This window comes from Salmo salar, chromosome 17 (genome assembly GCF_965601325.2).
Source record: "Salmo salar chromosome 17, fSalSal1, whole genome shotgun sequence".
NCBI classification, from domain to species: Eukaryota; Metazoa; Chordata; class Actinopteri; order Salmoniformes; family Salmonidae; genus Salmo; species Salmo salar.
Window position 1 is genome coordinate 54,737,841 of NC_138307.1, and position 21,966 is coordinate 54,759,806.

General features: G+C 42.9%; 1 protein-coding gene across 3 annotated transcripts; it reads left to right on the top strand.

The window, feature by feature from the left end:
- Positions 1-54: 54 nt before the first annotated feature.
- Positions 55-8,721, top strand: LOC106576165 (caprin-2). 3 transcript variants are annotated; one of them, XM_014153128.3, is made up of 21 exons: positions 55-356; positions 1,146-1,395; positions 1,520-1,582; positions 1,686-1,772; positions 2,371-2,606; positions 3,595-3,677; positions 3,825-3,965; positions 4,081-4,121; positions 4,259-4,492; positions 4,626-4,664; positions 4,739-4,867; positions 5,066-5,150; positions 5,243-5,295; positions 5,426-5,554; positions 5,656-5,766; positions 5,872-6,030; positions 6,169-6,319; positions 6,591-6,767; positions 7,050-7,090; positions 7,211-7,274; positions 7,372-8,721. In XM_014153128.3, the coding sequence occupies exons 2-21, from the start codon at positions 1,159-1,161 to the stop codon at positions 7,941-7,943; spliced, it is 2,832 nt and encodes a 943-aa protein (XP_014008603.1). In that variant the 5' UTR covers positions 55-356; positions 1,146-1,158; the 3' UTR covers positions 7,944-8,721. The 3 variants fall into 3 exon arrangements, with proteins under 3 accessions (XP_014008603.1, XP_014008602.1, XP_014008604.1); XM_014153127.3 differs by lacking the exon at positions 55-356 and adding an exon at positions 572-753; XM_014153129.3 differs by lacking the exon at positions 55-356 and adding an exon at positions 574-753 and having other exon boundaries at positions 6,591-6,704.
- Positions 8,722-21,966: the final 13,245 nt, after the last annotated feature.

Genomic DNA, 21,966 nt, shown 5'->3' on the forward strand with positions numbered 1-21,966 from the left:
ATTTTATGGAAAATATATTTCTGTTTCTGAACGATGTATGCTGCCTTCTTGACAACAAGACCCGGCGGCACAGATTACTGATCGATTTGAGAAGGTCGCTTCTCCCTCCCCGCTTTTGCCCATTCATTCACGGGCCATAGCCCGGTGCAATTAGGCCTAATCGAACTCCCTCAATGTTTGGGCGTAGAAAGGTAGGCCTATATAAAGGTATGAGTTCGCACTCGTTTCCCTCTGTAAACTAACATCACTGTTTGGACGGGTTAGAGAGGGCTACCAGTACTTTATTTGGTGCTTGGATAGCACGCGTCGGGATTTGCAGCAACAGCATTTTCAACACACACACAACCAGCCACGAGGTTAGTCAGCTGTTTTCTGAACGTGGCACTTGTTTTTGTCAAGGATGACGACATGGGTTTTCAATTTATAATGTTTACAGATTTTTCAAGAACTCCATTCAAGTTGTATAATTATGGTTTAAGAAATGCAGTATTCGAGTTGCTGTTCATTCTTATAATTTTGGTTTGGGATGTGTTTGGGGCATCTGTGCTGTGTAGAGAGAGTAGGCTTTTGAAGAAGAGATGCTTGCAGCGGGCACGGCGGGTCTGAAGGATATGATACCGATTAAGCTGGAAGCGTTTTATAACATTACGTAGAATGAACATCCCCGACTGATTCCCAAACAACGTTTAAAAAAACACACAACTTTAAGCATGAGATGAATACCGTCGGCGACACAAAATGCGCACACATTGGGTATGTGTTTGGGAATACATTTTTAAATAACCATTGTTTTAACGACTTGTTTAACGTTGTCGCGTGCTATGTGAGTTATATCTGCTGTTTCAGGGTTCTCGTATTAAAATAAATCAACACCGTATGTAATCACACCGGCTGTGCAATGGCCAAAAATGCGCTATCACGGGTTTGGCAATCACCCAGTGGCGGTTGAGGCTAGCGCGTTACTGGAACATTATCACATTTATGGAAACTCATAGCAGGAAAGTTTAATTGGGGGGGGGGGGGGGCATATTTAAAGCAACATCTGATAGTGATGATGCAAGAATATCACACATTTCATGGCCAACATTTTCATCCTATGGACATCAGTCACGACCATTACCTGTTCTGTCTTGAACCCCCTCCAGCGAGGATCTGAACATGGTGCAGCTGTCTCCATCCCCAGCCCGGGATGTGTCCCCTTCACCTGAGTGCTCCGAGAAGGGGAGGCAGGGGAGCCCGAAGGCAGCTAGCCCCAAGATGGGCTCCCCTGGTGGGCTGAGTTCTCTCCAGCTAGCCCTGGCAGCCTCCACCAACATCTACCAGGGCTACGAGAGTTACATCGAGGACGGCCTCATCTGCCTCAAGCACAAGATCCGCAACCTGGAGAAAAAGAAGGTAGGATGGATGACTTGACATAATTAGGGGTTTGGTGGGTTTGGTAGGAGGAGACTTTACCATTCCTTTCAGGGTTTCCTGCATGTTACCATAAAATGAAGACATTAAGTGTTTGTATCCACAGATTAAATTGGAGGACTACAGGAAGCGTTTGAAACATGGGGAATCACTCAATCAAGACCAGATAGTAAGAACAGGCTTTCTAATTGTGGTAATAAAAACAGTACATTTCTTTCAACCAAAGGATTGAGATGTTGCCTTGTCTTTTGAACTCTTTCAATGCGTGTCAGGATGCAGTGGAGAAGTATGATGAAGTGATCCACAACCTGCAGTTTGCCCAGGAGCTGCACAAGACCCTTGGGGGTTTAACACAGGAAGTAAGGATCTCTGTTAGCCATTGCTTGTCATAGTGCTGCTGTGTGTATGAATGGGGATTGGAGAGAAGCTCCGCATGCATTCCTTTTGGTAGACCAGGTGTAGTTTTTTATGCATAGTCAGAATAACGCTTCTCCGTTCATATCAAGCACCTGATAATAGGTTAATGAGGGTAGAAAGGGTATGACGTATTGGATTGGAGTCCAGCCTCGTCAATGGATTGTACACTGGTGGCTTTAGCCCATTACAGAGCTGATTTGGGAGTGAGAACACTGCTGTTCCATTCTGCTGCTTGAATGCCTTGATTTGTTTTCATGGTTAGTTTTGACTTTCCCTGCTTCTAAGTGCATGGTCAGATAGTGTCAGTAATGTAGAACTATTAGCTGGTCAACAGATACCTTTTTTTTGTCCAGATTCATGATGAATCATCTTGTATTTTTGCAAGACAATAAAGTCCATTATCTTGCACCCAATCCAGACATTTGAAATCCACAACAGCCAGTCGATTGGCCTAGGTCTAGTGATCAGACCTCGGTGTAGGAGTATTTTGGGGATTGGTCCATAGAATCCATCTAACACCCCCCCCCCCCCCCCCCCTAGCTGCTAAAGGCCCAGAAGAAGGCATTGAAGAAGGAGCAGATGGCCAAGCAGGAGGTAGAGAAGAGGAGGCTGTGCGTAGTGCTGCAGGTTAAGTTCCTCCTGCAGACCCTGCTGCAGCACGAACACATCAGGAAGGACCTCCTCTCTGCCCGCAACCCCCAGCTCCAGGTTGCAGAGCTACAGAGCCTGCTTGAGCTCGCTGAACTACTGGGGGTGAAGAGGGACAACAATGTGAGGTACTGGGGAATAGATGTGCGCACCACATGTGGTGGTTTATTTCTGTATTATCAAATTAGGAGAGACAAACCTTTCACACAAGTAGTTTAAGTATAACTCTGACATCTTTAATAATAAGAGCTTTACAATAGCAATGACTTTCAACGATTCACCATTTTCTTATGATCCGTTGAGTGACAACACAATGGCTACTGAGATCTTTTATAGCAAAGATCCAGATATCATTCGCTATAAATTATCGTTCTATTTGGTCCCTAAAACGAGGTTCTAATCTCGTTCCTGGTACTTCATAGCACAAAAACACCAACTCATCCAATGGCATAACTCAATTGTCAACCCTAGATACTCCCATCTCAAGTAAAACCCCTTCTTGACTCCACTCCTGGACAAGCTCACTGAGGGGAGTGAGCCTCTAGGTCATACAGTATCCCAGGATAAGTGCAACATCAGAGAGGACATCCAATGGTTCCAGACACTGCCATACACCTCCCCCCAATGCCAATGGAGGGAGTGACTTGCGCACAGACATTGTGGAGACAAGTAATTGTGACCCGTTAATCACGCCATCCCTTCACATGGTTTAAGAATAGGTAAAGACACATTCACATATGAAGACAATGTTCCATCCTGTCCTCTTCCCTTTCTGATATTCTGCATAGCACCAGAAACATGTAAAAGACAAGCCTGACCTCTCCCCTCTCTGGGCCCCAAGTGACTGAGCCCCAGCTGAGGGAAGAAGTGCAACTGCCAACACCAGAGTCCAAAGGGATACATTCTAATAACAAGTATATCACATAAGCATATTATGCAGATAAGACATCTTAATTATCTATGTTACCCAACTCATTCTGACTCATCCACCACACACACACCCCACACACACATTATGTTGGACTTGAGGGACAACAGCATAAGTTACTATGAAACGCACTCTCACACGTCTGTGTTGATTGAAGACTAGTCTGATCCCCCTCTACTGTGTCCCAGTTTGGAGGAGCAGATGGAGAGCGCAGCCCTGGTCTATCTGGACCTGCTGGAGGGGAAAAATAAAGCAGTAGCCGGAACCACCTGTGAGTTTAAAGACTACCTGTCCTGTACCTTTTTAAACACCTGCACAGATACTACATTTACTATGACTGGTGTCCTCAACTTTATCTGCCATTTGCTGAACTACTTTAGCTGCCGTGTTTAAAATGCATGCCTTTAAATGTTTCCAGACAAGGTCCTGAAGGCTAAGTTGGCGAAGCTGATGGATTGTGGGTACTTTGATTGTGTACCGCCGCCTCCGAGCAATAGTCCCAAGGAAGTAGAGGTTCCCATGACCAAGAAGACGGTGTCTCAGACAGCCAGCCTCTCTAGTAAGTCTACAACAGTGCCACTATTCTTATTCAAAAGCTACTTATCAGACTGGCTATAGAACAATGAATGTATACAACATTTTGTCATTTAGCTGGATGTTATTTTGCCTTGCAGCCCTAATGACGTCAAACCAAAAAGACATGCCTAGCAGAGAGGTAAGAACCTCTAACATTTCCTGCAAGTTGTGCCACTACTTTTTCAACATTCAACCAGCCTTCTCCTTTTTATGTTATTTACCTGAATGCACTGTGGATATCGTACTGTTGTGGTGATAGTCTGTGGGTGATGCCAGTTTCTTAACAGACACTACCTGCCTGACACAGACCCCAATGGGTGTCGAGACACTCCCGTTACTCAGAACTGGAAGGCTGAGTTCCAGGCCATGAAGGAACAGGAGCCACCGGACTCGTGGGATATGGAGTCGGACTCCACTCAGCCTGTAATCCAGAAACCATGGAGAGGGGCGGCTGTCTTCATCTCCAAAGTGCCGGTTACTACCAAGAAACAAAATGCTGAACCCAAACAGGTGAGATATTCTTATACCTGAACTCTCAGGGCAGTTGGTACTTGAGACTAGTTGTGACCTCTAATAATGGGCAAGATTGGGCTAGCTGATCTTAGTTCAGATCAATCATACAACTCAATGACTGTTTCCCCAGAGAAGAGTGAAGTCTAAAAGGGAGCGGGACGCCACAGCTGTGAGTAGACTCTTGCATCTCTTAGGTATGATGGACCTGTCTATATTACTCCATCACATTGTAATTTCCATCAGGCACTTCGTGTGGACACCCCTGTGGAGGTGTTCAACTCCCAGTCTTCCTTGCCCAAGGACCCCATCCTGCGCAAGCAGCAGCTGGAGGACCTGATGACCAAGATCAGAGGCTCCTTCAGCTTCATGCAGGTACAGTACTCCTCAGAGATAACTTCCAGGTGAAAAGTCATGGATCATTTCCAATGTTCCACCTGGGTCGGATTTACCACGGGGCACTGCGTGAAAAATAAGTTTCTTATTGGTTAAGTCCATGTAGTCCCTCAATGTTTAAGTCTGTTTTATTGGGTATCTAATAAATACAATGCTGGATTAATCCCCTGTCTCCAGGATTCTCTTCTGGATGGACAAGGATCACCCACTAACGGCCATCCTAGACTGGGCCGGCGTGCCTCTGGATCCCCCTCTCCACTCGGTAGCCTACCACAACAAAGTTGGTATTTAAGTGGGTGACTTCAAGCAGAACAGTCAATACTTAACAGATGTTCTACCTCTTATTCTCAACAGTACAGAGAGAGTCAAGGAGAAGCCCAGTGGACCATCTCCCCAAAACACTGCATGTAAGATCTGGAGAAGTGTGTGTGAAATGGCACCCTATTCTAGTGCACTAATTTTGACCAGGACTCTGTTATTTAAGCTTTTGACTGTTGAAGTAAGTATTTTAAGATGAATATTTTTGTCCTCTCTCAGTCCACTCCATTGCCTTCTAAACTCCTCCCTGTTGATGACGAACCCAATCTGACCAATGGCGAGGGGGGTTGTCTAGAGAGCTGTGACCTGGACCTAACTACAGAGGACCTAGCTCACGTCATAACCATTGTAAGAACACCCCTATCTGTTAAATGAGACCCATTAAAACAATGACATTTTCTTCTTTTAGATCCACAATTGTTATAAAGCACAATGGTTGTCCTCTCCAGGATCCATGTCTGCTGCTGTCTGAGAGTGAGACTGCCTGCCCCTCTCCTCCTCCCTTCTACCGTAGGGAGTCTTCCATGTCCATCACCCTGGATGAGAAGACCTCTACTCGGGTAAAACAACTCATTCCCTGAACATGTAGGATCGGCAAGTCTAAAGTGCATACTATTCTGATTTTGTTTAAGTCTCCCTTGACAGTATTCCCTATCTGTACCCAGACTACCATCTCTGAATCTGGGAAGCAATCCCCCTGTAACGGGGTGGTGCCTCCTTGTACCCCAACCCCCACCCCCACCCAGGGGCAGCTGTTTTCTACCCCTCCCAGCAGACGTACACTCAGCATGGTCCCCTCTGTTCCCTTCCAGACCATGCATTCGGTAAGTCTACCCTACCACACTTTTAACGTGTTCATAGAATGGGCAACAGGCTTTGGTCTGAATACCCATAAAATACACTCCTAGGTAGTATTTGAGGGACATTTTAGTATGAGTCTTGGTTTTGTTTTGTCTCTGAAGGTATTCAAGGTGAACGCCCCCTTACTTCCGACTGGAGACTTTAAATCTGATATTATCCCCTATTCGGACTCCAACGACCTGTGCTATGTCACCACCAGCACCCAGACCCCACCAGAGTTCGCTCCCCTGGAGGACGAACACCTACAGTCAGGTATGCCAGAGTTGTGTTCATTAGGGCAGGGAATAGGAAACGTTTTGCAATGGAAAACTCAAATTAGTTTATTGGGCAAGACCAGGGGTGTATTCAATACGCAAGAAATACATTTCTATTGGACATTCAGTTGGGTCCCTCCCTGTTGTCGTTTGGTTCTTATATTGGTAAACGGTTTCCATTGCAAGACGTAATGAATACACCCCTTGTTTGTCTGTTTTCTTCTTAATGAATATGACCAAGTCTACTCTTATTTCTCTCCCTTGGGCAGTGAACCAGTCTGAATGTCTGGTGGGTAGTGGTGGGCAGATCTTCCTGTCCCCTAGCCAATCAGGTGGCACCATGGGCCGTTCTGACCAATCATACTACAGAGGATCTGTTAGAGGTATTGCACGTGGTGGCAAGGGGCTGGCACACTCCTACTTTCGCTCTTCTGGTGGGCACAGAGGTATTTATCCTCTTTTCTCTTGTCTTCTCCCTTCCCTCAATCCCATCTTTCATCCTTTCCCTCTATCCTATCTTGTTCTGCTTATGCATGTCTCCTACTGATTCAGATTGAGCTTCTAAACCTGAAATGGATTGGATCAAGTAAACTTTACTCTGTTGCCTCAAGTTTCCACATGACCTTATCTTAATATTACAAGGTTTTGCGTTAGCCTTCACAACCCAATTTTTATCTGTCCCCTTCCCCTTGGGTTTGATGGTTTTCGGGCTGGTCTGTGCTCCCCAGGAGGAAGCTTCATCCCCCAGGCTCACTTGTACGGCGCTCGGGTAAGACACTGTGCGCACATTCAGGAAGCAATCAGATATTGTATGTACATTTAGTATAGATTGCTGAAGTGATATGTTTAGAGGTTTTGACTTGTCTAGTGGTGTGTTCTTCACCATTAGGACACTGGCTACCAGCACAGCTACAGGCGTGGTGGAGGCAATGCAGGACAAAGGCACAATGGTGGTAAGTTCACGTCATTCTTCTGGCTTGATACAAAATCTGATTGGTTGGGTATTTTGGGGGCTTAGTTAACTGGCATTTGATTGGTCCTCCACAACAGGTTGGAGTGACTCCTCCCAGGTGAGCAGCCCAGACCGGGAGGGCAACTACTCCCTGGTGGACTCCGCCCACGGCGACTCACTGCAGGGTGTTGGCATGGACCTCACCCCCCAGGTGACCCCTCATGCCCTGATGCATGTACCCATGTACCCGCTCCCCCAGCATCCCCAGCCCCTCCGTGTGGCCTTCACAGCAGCCCGCACAGCCAACTACACCCCGGGCACCCTGGACCAGCCCATCGCCTTTGACCAGCTCCACAGCAACCTGGGGGAAATGTTCAACACCAATGTGGGTCGTTTCACCTGCCCAGCCAACGGCACCTACGTCTTCCTCTTCCACATCCTCAAGCTGGCGGTCAACGTGCCGCTCTACGTCAACCTGATGCGCAACGACGAGGTGATGGTGTCTGCGTACGCCAACGACGGGGCTCCGGACCATGAGACGGCCAGCAACCACTCCATCCTGCAGCTGTACCAGGGAGACCAGGTGTGGCTGCGGCTGCACCGCGGCTCTATCTATGGCAGCAGCTGGAAGTACAGCACATTCTCTGGCTTCCTGCTCTACCAGGACTGAGCTTTTGTGGCCTCTTGAGCCAACATGGAGGAGAGAATATTGCTTTGCACTTACAAGGAGAAACGGACATTTTCCATTTCATGTGGTCAGACTGCATACCCACCCAGTGCTGGGTTCATTGCCTACCCCAGTCCTTGAGTATATGGGGTGTGTTCATTATTCAAACCTTTAAGGATCACCCTTTTGTTTACCCTGTAAATTGCAACCACTAATTACTTCTGGGTCACTAAGGGGTTGAGGGGAAGAATTCCTGCTGGCTTGACCTTTCATGACCCATAATGTGAGCATTTTCCCACGAATGTGGTTTTTGGTTATGGTGCTTAGAGACCGACACTCCATTTTCTGACTAAAACTGTTAGATTGTGAATAGTTGTTACACATTATCCCAGAAAGCTGCCTCTACTATACACTGCTGCTGCTGTATTGGGTGTCACACTTTTAGTTCTAGTAGCAGGTCCGCTTTAGTTACAATGTGTCAGGTCTCTAAGACCTTAAATGAAATGTTATGAATTGGTGGCTTTTTGTTTGTTTTCTGAATGACTGGGTAAATTCATTGAATGGCTAATGTATGGTTGGCAAAATCTGAATTATAATGGACTGTACTTGACAATGCTAAGCACTTTAAATGCATTCTGTGCTGCCTTGCTGTGTGGGGTGATCAGGGTAAAATGGTTGGTTAGGTGTATTGTGTCTGATTCTGAACACTAAAGGCCATATTGTCTATGGAGATGTGATCCCTCAATGTGCCTGAATAAAACAATGTTTCAGCAGTTGATAAGAGTTGCGTTCTGTTTTTGCGTGGCACCATTTCTTCACTTGTAGGGGTTGGTCCATCCATTTAGTTAGCAGTAGGCTATGGCATTGTATCTCAATTGATAAATGCATTTTATATGCTGTACAGTTCTACTTGACGACATGCATCTTCAAATGTACAGTCCATGCGGAAAGGCGAGTATTAGTTAATTTTTCCAAAGGATATATTGTCATCTCTGCATGGTTTGTCAAATGATGTCACTCTTCACATTAGCACCTCAGCCTACAGATCAGTGAATGTATTACTGTCTGAGTAGTTGGCTATTCCTACAGGTATAATTACTGTTAAATTAATGTAAAATCTTAGGTTAGTGACAGAGGGATACTAGCAAATGGTAAGAAATACCGCTCAAGTGTGTAACGTCACAAGCATATTCCATGCACACTAAAAATACAATAGCTTTGAACTCTTTCAGTACAGCAGAGAAAGAGGCCAAGTGACCGAGACAACCGGTCCCAAAATCTGTCTTATGCAACAAATGGGTTTTTTATTTTATGCTCACCAAACAAGTCATTGTATGGCGGTCAATGAGTGTCAAATTTGGAGTTGTGCCTGTTCACATGTACCTGTCATCTCATTGGCTAGAATGGTCCCACGTGATCTTGCCGCCTCTCGACTGCCTTCCCTTTTTTATGACACTTCTTTCCGTTGTTAGAGCGGCCACTTGAGTATCTGGTTAATATAATGGATAATTGTCTTTCAGTGCATTTATATGGTGTTGAGTATATTACATTGTAGTGTATAACACAATCACATTTTATAGGGTATGAATAACGTGACATTGACACACTTCTACTTGAGAATAGCTTTCTGTGTCACAATACATTTTAATAGTGTATAGAGTACATCTCAAATGCTGGTGTTCCCCTGCTCAGACGACGATGCATTCCAGACTAAGGAAATGACCTCCATTTTTGGCAGTTAAATGTAACAAAACATCAAATGCAATTGTTTTAACACATGTTTACTAGCATGATCACTGTACTTTTAGTTTATGGTTGGCCATTTAGCCAATCGGTGTTTCTCAACGAGTTCGAAGCACATGAATGCATCCGACTGGTAGTTACCGCCTTCCCACTTGGTTAGAAACGCTGCATAACATATAGGTGGCGTTGCATGCATCAAACAATGGTAGCGCGCAGCGTCATCGACTGCTATCGACTGCCAGATTGCTGTAACATGTTAGCTGATATGTAAAATACCTATCCAGGTGTTGTAAGATCTGGCATGCATCAGCAACATCTGGGCAGAGGAACGTGCCCAAAATGTGGCATGCTGATACATAAAATACCTATCCAGGCATTGAAAAATCTGCCAGTCGTCGGCAAAGTCTAAGCAGAGAATTAGCTAAGTAACATGTCTGATCTGCAGAATATGCTTATATAATTGAACTGTTGATCTCTTATTAGAATGTCTCCCTTCGGATTCTGGTGTTGGCAGCTGCACTTCCTCATATGGGCCTCAGTCACATGTCCCTGTTGCTATACAGAATATCAAAAAGAGAATAGGGCAAAGGAGGTCAGAAGGGAACATTGTTTCCATAGGTGAATGTGTATCTAATATGAACCATGTGAAGGGATGGCGTGAGTAATAGGGAACCAATCACTTGTCTCCACAATGTCTGTGTGTCAGTCAACCTCTCCTTGGGCCTTGAGGGAGATTGTCCTCTCCCCTGGTTTCTTTTTTAGCAAGGTGGAGACTAAGTAACGAAATATGTCCTTTTGTGTTCTTAGTACTGAACAAAACAACAAGTTCTTTGTACTGGATGCCAAGTGCTGGCACAGGATGTGTGGGGTTGGTGTTTGGAACCATCTGAGGTTGCACCTATCTTGAGATGGTATATAACCCAGAGGCTCACTCCACTCAGTGGGCTCTCACTCCATTCACATTGTTGATGGTGTGACCAGCTCCCTTATCGATAGATTTTTAATAAAGTGAATATCTTGATTGATGATTGACCTCGACTCTCCTCATTATTGATTAAAATATCCACTACAAGAGGTACGTGCCCGTTGCATGCGTCAACCACTGGTTGCATGCCATGTCATCAATTACGCCGTCGGGCACCCGATTGCTGTAACATATGTGGTTAGCTGATATGTAAAATACCTATCTAGGCGTTGTAAGATCTGGCATGCGTCAGCAATGTCTGAGCAGGGGAACACCCTGGAGGGTAGCCTGCTCCTTATTGGCCACCACACACCTCCATCAAAAAACCAATAACAACCACCTGGAAAGAGGCAGGTCTTTGCTATAAAGGGTGCTCACCTGTATTCATTAGCCCTCTTTCCACCAACAACAACAGTTCAACAGAGTCCTACAGATTGTATACTGTAGAATGTACTATTGTGGTGGCCAATGTTAAGTATATCCCTACTGAAAATGTATATATTGTTTGTAACAGAACCTGGGCTAGCAGACACTAGCTAGCCCTCCAACCCGGCCTTGCAAAATTGGTTTGAGTAAGATGGAAAGCTAGCCAGCCAGGTAAATTAGCCCCTAGCTGTTGGATATCTATTTTCAATATGAAGTGTCCCAGTTCAGTTATTGTTTCCCTGGAGCAGGTCTCCTGGGGCCCCGGACCTCAGGGGGCCAAGCCTACAGAAAATGGGGAGGCGTGGAGATGTCTACTAAGGTCAATGCTATGCTGTTGGCCAAGGGGAAAACTGATGGCTCCTCTGCCACTATCTGATAAGGTGAACATGGGTTAATGTAACTTTCTCTTCCTCCGTCCTGGTCCTGAGGAACCACTGTCCAGGCTTTGGATCCAGCCCTAAGGGTCAACTATCCATTGAGACTCAAACTACAGACTAGATTTTGTTCATACTTGTGTTTGAAAACTGTCCTTTTTGTCAAGTACAAAATATTAGGACACCTTACTAATACTGAGTTGCACCCCCTTTTGCCCTCAGAACAGCTTCAATTCATCGAGGCATGGACTACAAGGTGTTTAAAATGTTCCACAGGGACGCTGGCCCATGTTGACTCCAATGCTTCCAACAGTTGTCAAGTTGGCTGGATGTCCTTTGGGTCGTAACCCATTCTTGAAACACACAGGAAACAGTTGAGCGTGGAAAATCCCAGAAAGTTGCAGTTCTTCACACACACAAACCGGCACCTACCATAGGTGCCTGGCACCTACCATACCCCATTCAAAGGCTCTTAAATCAATCACCCTCAATGGCACACACACAATCCATGTATCAAGGCTTAGAAATCCTCCTTTAACCTGTTTCCTCCCCTTCATCTACACTGATATAAGTGGATTTAACAGGTGACATCAATCAGGGATCATAGCTTTCACTTGGTCAGTCTGTCAAGGAAAGAACATGTTCCTAATGTGATGTACACTTGTACGCACAGGGGTGCTGTCATAAGAAACTGACTGTTAGAAAGTGACAGAACTTCGAGCCCTGTGGATTGATGAGGAATTTAAAAGCTGTCTGGTTGAGGGACGAGGAAAAAGGAGTGATGAATAAGTCTGGCTGCACATCTGATTGAGAAATGACTAAACTGAAAAGAAATTGTATTATGAAGCCAAGATAAGTGACATAACCTATAGTGGAAAAAAGCTTCCGAATACTTTAAAGGTAATTATGGACAGACTAATGCAACTCTCATTGAATCCGACTGCTCATTTATCACAACCTTTTGATGGTGCCAATTAAATAATTACTACTTCATTGGCAAATGTCGGCATGAAATGCCAACAACAAACTGAGCTATCCTATTCATGCATGAAATACCTAATGAAAGAAATGTGCAATTTAAAATTAGTTAGTTTGGGTCAGGTGGAAAAATGTATTGTCCATAAATGAGAAACCACCAGGTATTGACAATTTAGATGGAAAGCTACTGAGGATGGTAGCCTCACGGCCGGCAAGGCTGCTGCCAGTGGCTGCAGATTGACAGGGGCGGCCTATTCTGAGCTAAACTGACCAAGACTCACCTCAAACACCTCACATAATTCTGCCCCAAAACAATGACAATTTCTCTCAACAAGTGGCATATGGGCTTTTTAGGTGATTGCTGATGCCGCCCTTTGATAAGCAGTGCCCACTTTGTCAAAGGCAGGGGTGCCAAATATCGCGCTCTAGCTACTCCTTGTGGCGGGCCGGGCACCTGCAGGCTGATTTTATCATCAGTTGAACTGTGTTTCCTCCAACACATTGGTGTGGCTGGCTTCCGGGTTAAGCGGGCGGGGGTTAAAGAGTGCGCATGACTCGACCTTCGCCTCTCCCGAGCTTGTTGGGGAGTTGCAGCGATGAGACGATCGCAATTAGATATCACGAAATTGGGGAGAAAAAGGAGGTAAAAAAACAAACATAATACTAATAAAAGATTGTGGGAGCTGTACTGTTATGGCTTTTCAACCTCTGCCATATCATGGATTCAGATGTTATGGCTTTTCAACCTCTGCCATATCATGGATTCAGATTTTAAACATGTAAAGTGTGGTGTGCCCTCTACTTTTTTCTATTTTTACTAATGACCTGACATTAAACAAAGCATGTGTGTCTATGTACGCTGATGATTCAACCCTATATGCTCAACATGACTTGCCTAGTTAAATAAAAGGTTACACAGCTAGTGAAATCACTGCAACCCTAAACAAAGAGTTTTAGTCAGTTTTAGAATGGGTGACCAGTAATAAACTAGTCTGGAACATCTAAGAGCATTGTATTTGGTACAAATCATTCCCTAAATTCTAGACCTCATTGAATCTGATCATTAATAATGTTTCTGTTGAGGAGACTAAATTACTTCGTGTTACCTTGGATTGTAAACTGTCATGGTCAAAACATATTGATTCAATGGGAGAGGTCTGTCTGTGATTATAGATGCTCTTCTTTTTTCACACCACACTCCACAAAGCAAGTCCTGCAGGATCTAATTTAATCTTATCTTGATTATTGCCCAGTTATATGGTCAGGTGCTGCAAAGAAGGACCTAGAAAAACTGTTGCTAGCCCAGAACAGAGGCACGTCTTGCTCTTCAGTGTAATCAGAGGGTTAATATCAACACTATGCATGCCAGTCTCTCTTGGCTAAAGGTAAAGGAGACATTGACAGCATCACTTTTCTTTCAATTGGGAGTGTTATATTCCAAATTGTTTGCATAGTCCACTTACACACAGTTCTGACACACACCTACCCCACCAGACATGCCACCAGGGGTCTTTTCACAGTCCCCAACTCCAGAACAAATTCAAGAAAACTTACAGTATTATATAGAGCCATCATCTGTTCCATCTCAGAAATGGGCAGCAAATCTGTTTTAAAAAAAACAGATAAAGCAACACCTAATTGCACAATACTGCTCCCCTATTTGACTTAGATATTTTGTGTGTATATACTGATATGTAGGCTGTGTGACGTTTTAAATGTATGTACACTGGGGCACAAATGTGTTTACATCCCTGTTATTGAGCATTTCCCATGATAAATCCATCCACCTGACAGGTGTGGCATATCAATAAAATGATTAAACAGCATGATCATTACACATGTACAGCTGTGTAATTTCTTCACCATAAATCATTAAACAGGTACACCTGTTTTCATAAATCGCTTCCAACGCCGTTTTAGAGAGTTTGGCAGTACATCCAACCGGACTGCAGACCACGTGTATGGCGTTGTGTGGGAAAGTGGTTTGCTGATGTGAACAGTGTCCCATGGTCGCGATGGGATTATGGTACGGGCAGGCATAAACTACGGACAACAAACACAATTGCATTTAATCGATGACAGTGTTAATGCACAGACATACCGTGATGAAATCCTGGGGCCCATTCTTCCGCTGTAATCACCTCACGTTTCAGCATGATAATGCACTGCCCCATGTCGCAAGGATCTGTACACAATTCCTGGAGGGTGACAATGTCGCAGTTCTTCCATGGCCTGCATACTCCCCAGACAGGTCACCCATCGAGTATGGTACGTACAGGTTGTCTACATTACAACCAGAAACACAATGAATATGATTATATGCTGTATTATGCCAAAGTGTAATAGTAACTCCCCCACCACCATTCTGTTTTACAGGCATGTATATATCGGTTCCCCAAGGACCACGCTGTCATCAAATGTTTTATTGTTTTTAATGTATTTTAATGTTTTTTTTTATGGACTCTTGAAAGATGAGTTCCAATGAGGACTAAAATATCCAAATAAAATGTTTTGTGAAGGCTACCCATGTTATTTTCGATCAACTTTATTTGTACTAAATAGATTGTTACAGTACTACTTGATGACAACTAAGTGTACTTGCTAAAATGGCCCCACTAAAAGTATAGTAAGTGTAGTTTACTTATAAGTAGGGCTGAGCGTTGACTGGAAGCTCAACGTTAAATGGCATTAAATTCTACTCCAGGCAGAAATGAGTGTTTGAATCAGGGAAGTTCTCTCGAACTCTACAAGTCAGGATAGAATGTTGAGTAAAGGCTGAGAGAAGGATGCAGGAAATTTGCTGTGAAACAGGGGCATAAAGGAAATGTGCACTTCTATAGCTCATCTTACGCTGTTCTACACATTTAGCGTTTAGAGAATTTAGCGTTTTTAAAGGTAAAAACTACGTGTTGACTGTGATATGGGCACAGGATTATTTGCTGTCTTGTTTGCTAAATGCAGACCAGCCAACTACGCATTGGCAGTGGGACGCATTTGACACTCTTCTCACGCTTGGAAAAGTACTACTTTTATTGAACTAATTCGTCCATTGTATAGTTGGCGCGTAAACTTTTCTGTGCTCCAAATCTTTTAGAAATCTGCGCCTGCAATTTAACATCACGTGCGTAACCTCTTCATTTTCCCGTCTTGCCACAGCACTTTGAACCACCGCACATTGAAGCATATGATTGGTCTAGTTATGTAAGGGATTGGATGCATGTTTTAAAGAAATGCCCTTCAAGATTGGAGTTGAATGGAGATCAAGAACGTTATCTGCTCAGTTGATAAAACTGTGAAAATAGTATCTCTGTTTTATGTACAATATTGTCAACGAAGTTAGGTTGTTTTTACTCCCGTCCCTATTGCATAAGGCAGCCTTTTGACAGCATGTAGTGAAGTCGATTTAGTGATTTGCATTTAGGCTGTTTCAACGAAAAGGCAGCAGACAGACCTACACTATGTTTTAGCAGGGACGTTTGGTAGGGTGACCTGATTTGTAGCTATGTACATTTTGTCAAATGGACTGTGAACCCTAATGTGTACGTTTGATTGTAGGGGGTCAATAAATAGAAAAGGTATTTGGGTTGGGTGTAGTGGCATATTTAATGTCCTCTTGTCTCAAGGAGATATTTATTTTAGTATGATCAGTGGAACAATTGTCATTCTTAACAATGGGCTAAAATAAAGGGTAAATGCGCCTCAGTTTCATCAGCTGTCTGTGTGGCTGGTCTCAGACAATCCCGCAGGTGAAGAAGCCAGATGTGGAGGTCCTGGACTGGCATGGCTATACGTTGTGGGGGCGGTTGGACATACTGCCAAATGATCTAAAACAACGGGACCGCCCAGACCTATGCATAGAGGATCCACGCTGAGAGGACCTGCATCCAGATCACAGCACCACCCTCCAGACCCCAACCAATCAACTAAACCACACAAACAACAACATTGGACACTTTATGGAACACAAAGCCTTCACTATCTCATCCTGGGATATGCAAGGCCTGAGGTCATCTGCCTTTGGCATAAAGAGCAGGAAGCTGGATTTCACCAAAGAAATCAGAAATACATACATTGTCATCCTACAAGATTAATCAAAACAGGAACATTTTACTTTCTCTCTAGGTTAGAGAGCTGATAGTCTCATCCACCAAACTACCAGGTGTGAAACAGGGAAGGGGGGTATGCTAATTTGGTATAGAGCAGACCTAACTCACTCTATTAAATTAATCAAAACAGGAACATTTTACTTTTGGTTAGAAATTCAAAAGGAAATTATCTTAAGAGAATGTACTGTGTGCTACCGAACTATGTAAACCTGTATGTGGGACAATTTGAGGAAGCACTCCTTTACAAAAAAGAGACACCCCCTACTTTCTAAAGTCCTCGTATGGAAGAGATATATAGATGTCTTTGTGCTCTGGGAAGGAAGTCAGCAGGAACTAAATTAATTCAAAACTCTACTAAACAAGACGTCTGAATACCTCAAATTCACCATGCAGACTGATGAGAGAAAAATAAACTACCTGGACTTACGGATCATCAAAGAGAATGATGCATTACAAACAGACTTATACACAGAGCCCACAGATCGCAATACCTTGCTATGTGTGGATAGTATGCATCCCCTTCCCCTCAAGAATGGTCTACCATATAGCCAGTTATGCAGGGTTAAACAAATCTGTGGCCACCAGACAGATTTTGACAGCAATGCTTAAAAAATACAGAAATTCAAAATGAGGGGCTACAAGGACAAAACTCTTGATGCTGCAAAGACGAAAATATCTCAAAAACTAAGAAGAATTACAAAAAACTTGGAAGAAAAACAACGCAACGGTCTTTTGCACTAAGTACACCAAGGGTTCGGAGAAAATGAAAGCAATCCTGAAAAAGCACTGGCATATTCTGCAATCAGACAAAAAAATCGCACACCTCTTCAAGCAACCCCCACTGGTGGTCTATAAGCATGGTTGCAATATTGGAGATAACTTGGTGAGATCTGACAAGCCCCCTGAGCCCACTCAGACACTATTGACACCCATTCCAAATGGGAACGACACGTGGTTCATGCGCACAGTGCAATAGCACTATTAAAAACATCCTTCAGACACCCACATACAGGTCGAAAAATCCCTGTTAGGGGTGGTATCTCATGCAAGACCAAGGGAGTAATCTATCTCATCACCTGTTCATGTGGAAAAGCCTACGTAGGACAAGTGAAAATACAATTAAAACAACGCATAGCTGAACACTGCAGCTCAATCAGGTGTAAGAACATTGACTATCCAGTAGCAGCTCACTTTGTTAAAGCTAACCATCCAATCTCCTCCCTCAAATACACAGGCATTGAGCATGTTGCTCTACCAAGGAGAGGAGGTAACGTTGAGATCCTACTATTACAAAGGGAGGCTTACTGAATATCTAAAAACATTGACCCCTAGTGGTCTGAATATTGACTTTGATCTCATGCCCTTCTTATGAACAATTCTTTATTTTATGAACAAGTCTTATAAATGTATATATTCTTTCTACAGCTTATAAGCGTACACCTAATATGTTCCCCCTGTTGATGATGCTTATTATGCATTAAGGTTGAACCAAAAGATGACATGTAACAAATATGAAATTAAATACGAAACAAATATGTGAAATTGAATTAAACAATGTGTATGTTGATGCCAATATTATGTACAATATTCAATGATGTTTCTATATGATAACAATAGCCTAATATTTAATTTGCTGTAAACTATTGTTTTTTAACAGTTTCACTAATTCATTCTAATTAACTTAATCATTATGACACACTATTGTCATTGGTTGCACTAATTGCACTGTTTGTCTACATAACCTGGTTCAAGTATTCATGACATTACCCTGTAGAAGGCACAGTGATGCCGAAACGTTGGTAAATACCCAATAAACTACTGGGAGTTTATATATGGAGTGTGCGACTCTCTTTATTTTGATAGTTTATTCGCCGTTAGACAGCACTTCCACACAAACACATTTTTCTGGGGGTGCGCCAGCTCATGTTTTTTTGTTCTACCTATATCCCCACACTAGAATCCCCAAACTTTAATGAAGACAGCTTCTCCATCCTGGAGGGGTAATCAATCATTTTTAGACCCAGGGACATGTACTAGTCTGTAGCGACCTAAATGCCAGAACTGGACTAGAACCTGACACCCACAGCACACAGGGGGACAAACACCTGCCTGGAGGTGACAGCATTCCCTCCCCCATATGCCCCCCTAGGCACAACTATGACAACATAACCAACAAAAACGGGTCACAACTCCTGCAGCTCTGTCGCACGCTGGATATGTACATAGTCAATGGTAAGCTTCAAGGGGACTCCTATGGTTGGTACACCTATAGATCATCTCTTGGCAGTAGTACTGTAGACTACTTTATCACTGACCTCAGTGATCTCAACCCTGACCTCAGATCACAGCAAAATCACAGTCTACTTGAACAGATCAATACTCAATCATGAGGCATCAAAGCCTAAGGAACAGAATAATACTAAGAAATGCTATAGATGGAAGGAATGTAGTGTGGAAACCTACCAAAAAACTATTAGGCAGCAACAAATTCAATCCCTTTTAGACAACTTCCTGGACAAAACGTTCCACTGTAATAGTGAAGGTGTAAACTTGGCAGTTGAAAATCTAAACCGTATATTTGACCTCTCAGCTTCCCTATCAAATCTAAAAATTTCAAACAGACAACCTAAGAAAATTAACAACAATGACAAATGGTTTGATGAAGAATGCAAAAACCTAAGAAAGAAATTGAGAAACCTATCCAACCAAAAACATAGAGACCCAGAAAACCTGAGTCTACGCCTCCACTCCGGTTGAATCACTAAAACAATACAGAAATACACTATGGAAAATGAAGCAACAGCACGTCAGAAATCAGCTCAATGTAATTGAAGAATCTATAGACTAACCACTTCTAGGAAAATTGGAAAGCACTAAACAAACAACACAAAGAGATATCTATCCAAAATGGAGATGTATGGGTAAATCTTTTTGGCCCTATTTCAAAGAACAAACAGTAAAAACATACATGATCAAATACAAATATTAGAATCAACTATTAAAGACTTCAGGAGCCCACTGGATTCTCCAATTACATTGAATGAACTACAGGACAAAATAAAAACCCTCCAACCCAAAAAGGCCTGTGGTGTTGATGGTATCCTCAATGAAATGATAAAATATACAGACAACAAATTCCAATTGACTATACTTGAACTCTTTAACATCATCCTTAGCTCTGGCATCTTCCCCACTTATTGGAACATAGGACTGATCACCCCAATCCACAAAAGGGGAGACAAATTTTGGTCCCAATAACTACCGTGTGATAAGCGTCAACAGCAACCTTGAGAAAATCCTATGCATTATAATTAACAGCAGACTCGTACATTTCCTCAGTGAAAACAATGTACTGAGCAACTGTCAAATTGGCTTTTTACCAAATTACCATACGACAGACCACATATTCACCCTGCACACCCCAATTGACAAACAAACAAACCAAAACAAAGGCAAAGTCTTCTCATGCTTTGTTGATTTCAAAAAAGCCTTTGACTCAATTTGGCACGACGGTCTGCTATACAAATTGATAGAAAGTGGTGTTGGGGGAAAAACCATGTACACAAACAACAAGTGTGCGATTAAAATAGGCAAAAAACACACATTTCTTCCCACAGGGCCGTGGGGTGAGACAGGGATGCAGCTTAAGCCCCACCATTTTCAACATATATATCAACGAATTGGTGAGGACACTAGAACAGTCTGCAGCAGCCGGCCTCACCCTACTAGAATCTGAAGTCAAATGTCTACTATTTGCTGATGATCTGGTGCTTCTGTCACCAACCAAAGAGCCTACAGCAGCAACTAGATCTTCTGCACAGATTCTGCCAGACCTGGGCACTGACAGTAAATCTCAGTAAGACAAAAATAATGGTGTTCCAAAAAAGGTCCAGTACCCAGGACCACAAAGATAAATTCCATCTAGACACCGTTGCCCTACAGCAAACAAAAAACTATACAGTACATACCTTGGCCTAAACATCAGCACCACAGGTAACTTCCACAAAGCTGTGAACAACCTGAAAGACAAGGAAAGAAGGGCCTTCTATGCCATCAAAAAGGAACATAACATTTGACATACCTATTAGGATCTAAAAAATACTTGAATCAGTTATAGAACCCATTGCCCTTTTATGGTTGTAAGGTCTGGAGAAGACGCCCCTGAGCAAGTTGGTCCTAGGGCTCTGTTCACAAACAGACCTCACAGAGCCCCAGGACAGAAACACAATTAGACCCAACCAAATCATGAGAAAACAAAAAGATATTACTTGACACATTGGAAAGAATTAACAAAGAAACAGAGCAAACTACAATTCTATTTGGCCCTAAACAGTGAGTACACAGTGGTAGAATACCTGACCACTGTGACTGACCCAAACTTAAGGAAAGTTTGACTATGTACAGACTCTATGTGCATAGCTTTGCTATTGAGAAAGGCCACCGTAGGCAGACCTGGCTCTCAAGAGAAGACAGGCTATGTGCACACTGCCCACAAAATGAAGTGGGAACTGAGCTACACTTCCTAACCTCCTGCCAAATGTATGACCATATTAGAGACACATATTTCCCTCAGATAACACAGATCCACAAAGAATTTGAAAACAAACCCAATTTTGATAAACTCCCATATCTAGTGGGTGAAATACCACAGTGTGCCATCACAGCAGCAAGATTTGTGTCCTGTTGCCACAAGAAAAGGGCAACCAGTGAAGAACAAACACCATTGTAAATACAACCAATATTTATGTTTATTTATTTTCCCTTTTGTACTTTAACTATTTGCATGTCATTACAACACTGTATATAGACATACAATGACATTTGAAATGTCTTTATTATTTTCAAACTTCTGTAAGCGTAATGTATACTGTTCATTTTTATTGTTTATTTCACATTTGTTTATTATCTACTTCACTTGCTTTGTCAATGTTAACATATGTTTCCCATGCCAATAAAGCCATTGCATTGAATTTAAATTAACATTCAATTCTCTGGCAACAGCTCTGGTGGACAAATTTGTGCAAAAAATTGGAGAGAAATAAGCTTTTTGTGCGTTTGGAAAATGTCTGCAATCTTTTATTTCAGCTCATGAAACACAGGACCAACACTACATGTTGTGTTTAAATTTTTGTTGAGTATATTTTTGTAGCCGTTCATGGGCAGTTTTGAATAAGTCATACAAAAAAGCATTGGATATGAAATGCTCCAGGAATCAAATATATTTTTGGACATTTTAGTATTGTGGACATGTAAGGCAACTCATAAAGACATCATATTTTCTAGAGTAAGATGATGGCAAGAGCCTTCAACCAGTAGGCATAAACCACCTGAATATTGATATCCATTAGATTTCTCTTGAAGGTTTGGTGATTTTGAGAAATGAATTGTTATAACAAGAACATTTTCAAACACCCAGCACTTGGTAAACATAGATC